General features: G+C 46.1%; 1 protein-coding gene across 1 annotated transcript; it reads right to left on the bottom strand.

The window, feature by feature from the left end:
* Positions 1–78: 78 nt before the first annotated feature.
* SARC_16285 (hypothetical protein) lies at positions 79–1,254 on the bottom strand (the record flags this gene model as incomplete). The annotated part of the gene is made up of 3 exons (XM_014289603.1): positions 79–282; positions 487–634; positions 1,122–1,254. Coding segments are annotated over 3 exons (485 nt in total), but the record flags the coding sequence as incomplete, so codon positions are not given.
* Positions 1,255–1,361: the final 107 nt, after the last annotated feature.

Raw genomic sequence — 1,361 nt, forward strand, 5'->3', positions numbered from 1 at the left:
TGTGTGTGTGTGTGTGTGTGTGTGTGTGTGTATATATATATATATATATAACACTTTATATACTGACAACAAGCACAGCCCACACACCTGCTCGACCATAAGCGTGACCACACTTCTGGGCCACCCAGGGATGGTCTGTTGGGCCATTTGTTTGAGGAGTGTTGTTTTGCCGCAGCCATTGCGTCCAATAAAACAGTACTTTCGGCCTTTGTGTAACTTGATTTTCGCATTGGCCAGCAGCTCTTTGCCGTAGAACTCAATGGTCACGTCCTTGAGATCCACCTGTGGGTATAGGGTTTTAGGGTTTAGGGTTTTAATCGGACGATACAAGATCGGGCGGAAAAAAGTGAACGATGAGAGACAGACAAGAACAGGGTTTTTAGGGTTTTAGGGTTTAAGATTTTAAGGCTTTAAGGTATTAGGGGTCAGTATAGAAACAAAGGCTATCTACCACTATATAAACTCACCCCAACCAACCCACCACACCTCAATATCGCCGCCCCGGTTGTCGGTGAGTTCTGTATGGAAACGGGATTGCCTGGCGTATATCTGAATGCCTGTGTCTATGCCAGCCACACCTCCCGTGGCCGGTGCAGCGGTTGGGGGTGCGCTCTTCTTCTTGTTGTCAGGTTTTCTGTAAACGTTTTGTATGGGTAAACGATTTGTACGGAGGCAGTGTGTGTGTGTCCTTGTGTGGCAATTCGTGTGTGTAAAGCGTTTGTGCATAACGCTTCACGTCGGTGAACTGTTTGCGCCTGGCTATTTCAGAATGAAACGCTTTGCTGTTTCGGGGTAGAGAGGTGAAGTGTTTGGTTTGTGTATAGTGAGAAGGTACGACAACACAGCCAGAGCACTCAGTCAGAGCGAAGGCTTGTGCCGTTGCGATATACACAACCACTCCGATGCGCATACACACATTATGTAGAAGACTTAAACGTATACGTCTTCCACATACGCTCACATTCTGTAAAAGACAAAAACGTATATATCTACCACTTATGCTCACATTATGTAGAAGGTCTACCACAAACGCCCGCATTCTGTAGAAGACTAAACCGTATACGTCTACCACATACGTTCACATTCTATAGAACAATGAAACATAACCGTCTCCCACATACGCTCTGGGTGATCGTTTGCGTGGTTTGCCTTTGATGTGTTTGTCCTCTTCGGCCTCGTCTTCTGAACGTCCGCTGTTATCAGACGCAGTGGAGTGACTCTCCGGCGCACCATCTGGCACAGCAAGAGAACCCTACACAGCCAACGGAATACAGTTAATAAGACAAAACCCTCCACCCCAATACAACAACAGATGATCATACAACCAACGAATTACAATCAATTAAGACTAGTGACCATAC

This window comes from Sphaeroforma arctica (assembly GCF_001186125.1).
Source record: "Sphaeroforma arctica JP610 unplaced genomic scaffold supercont1.7751, whole genome shotgun sequence".
NCBI lineage: Eukaryota > Ichthyosporea > Ichthyophonida > Sphaeroforma > Sphaeroforma arctica.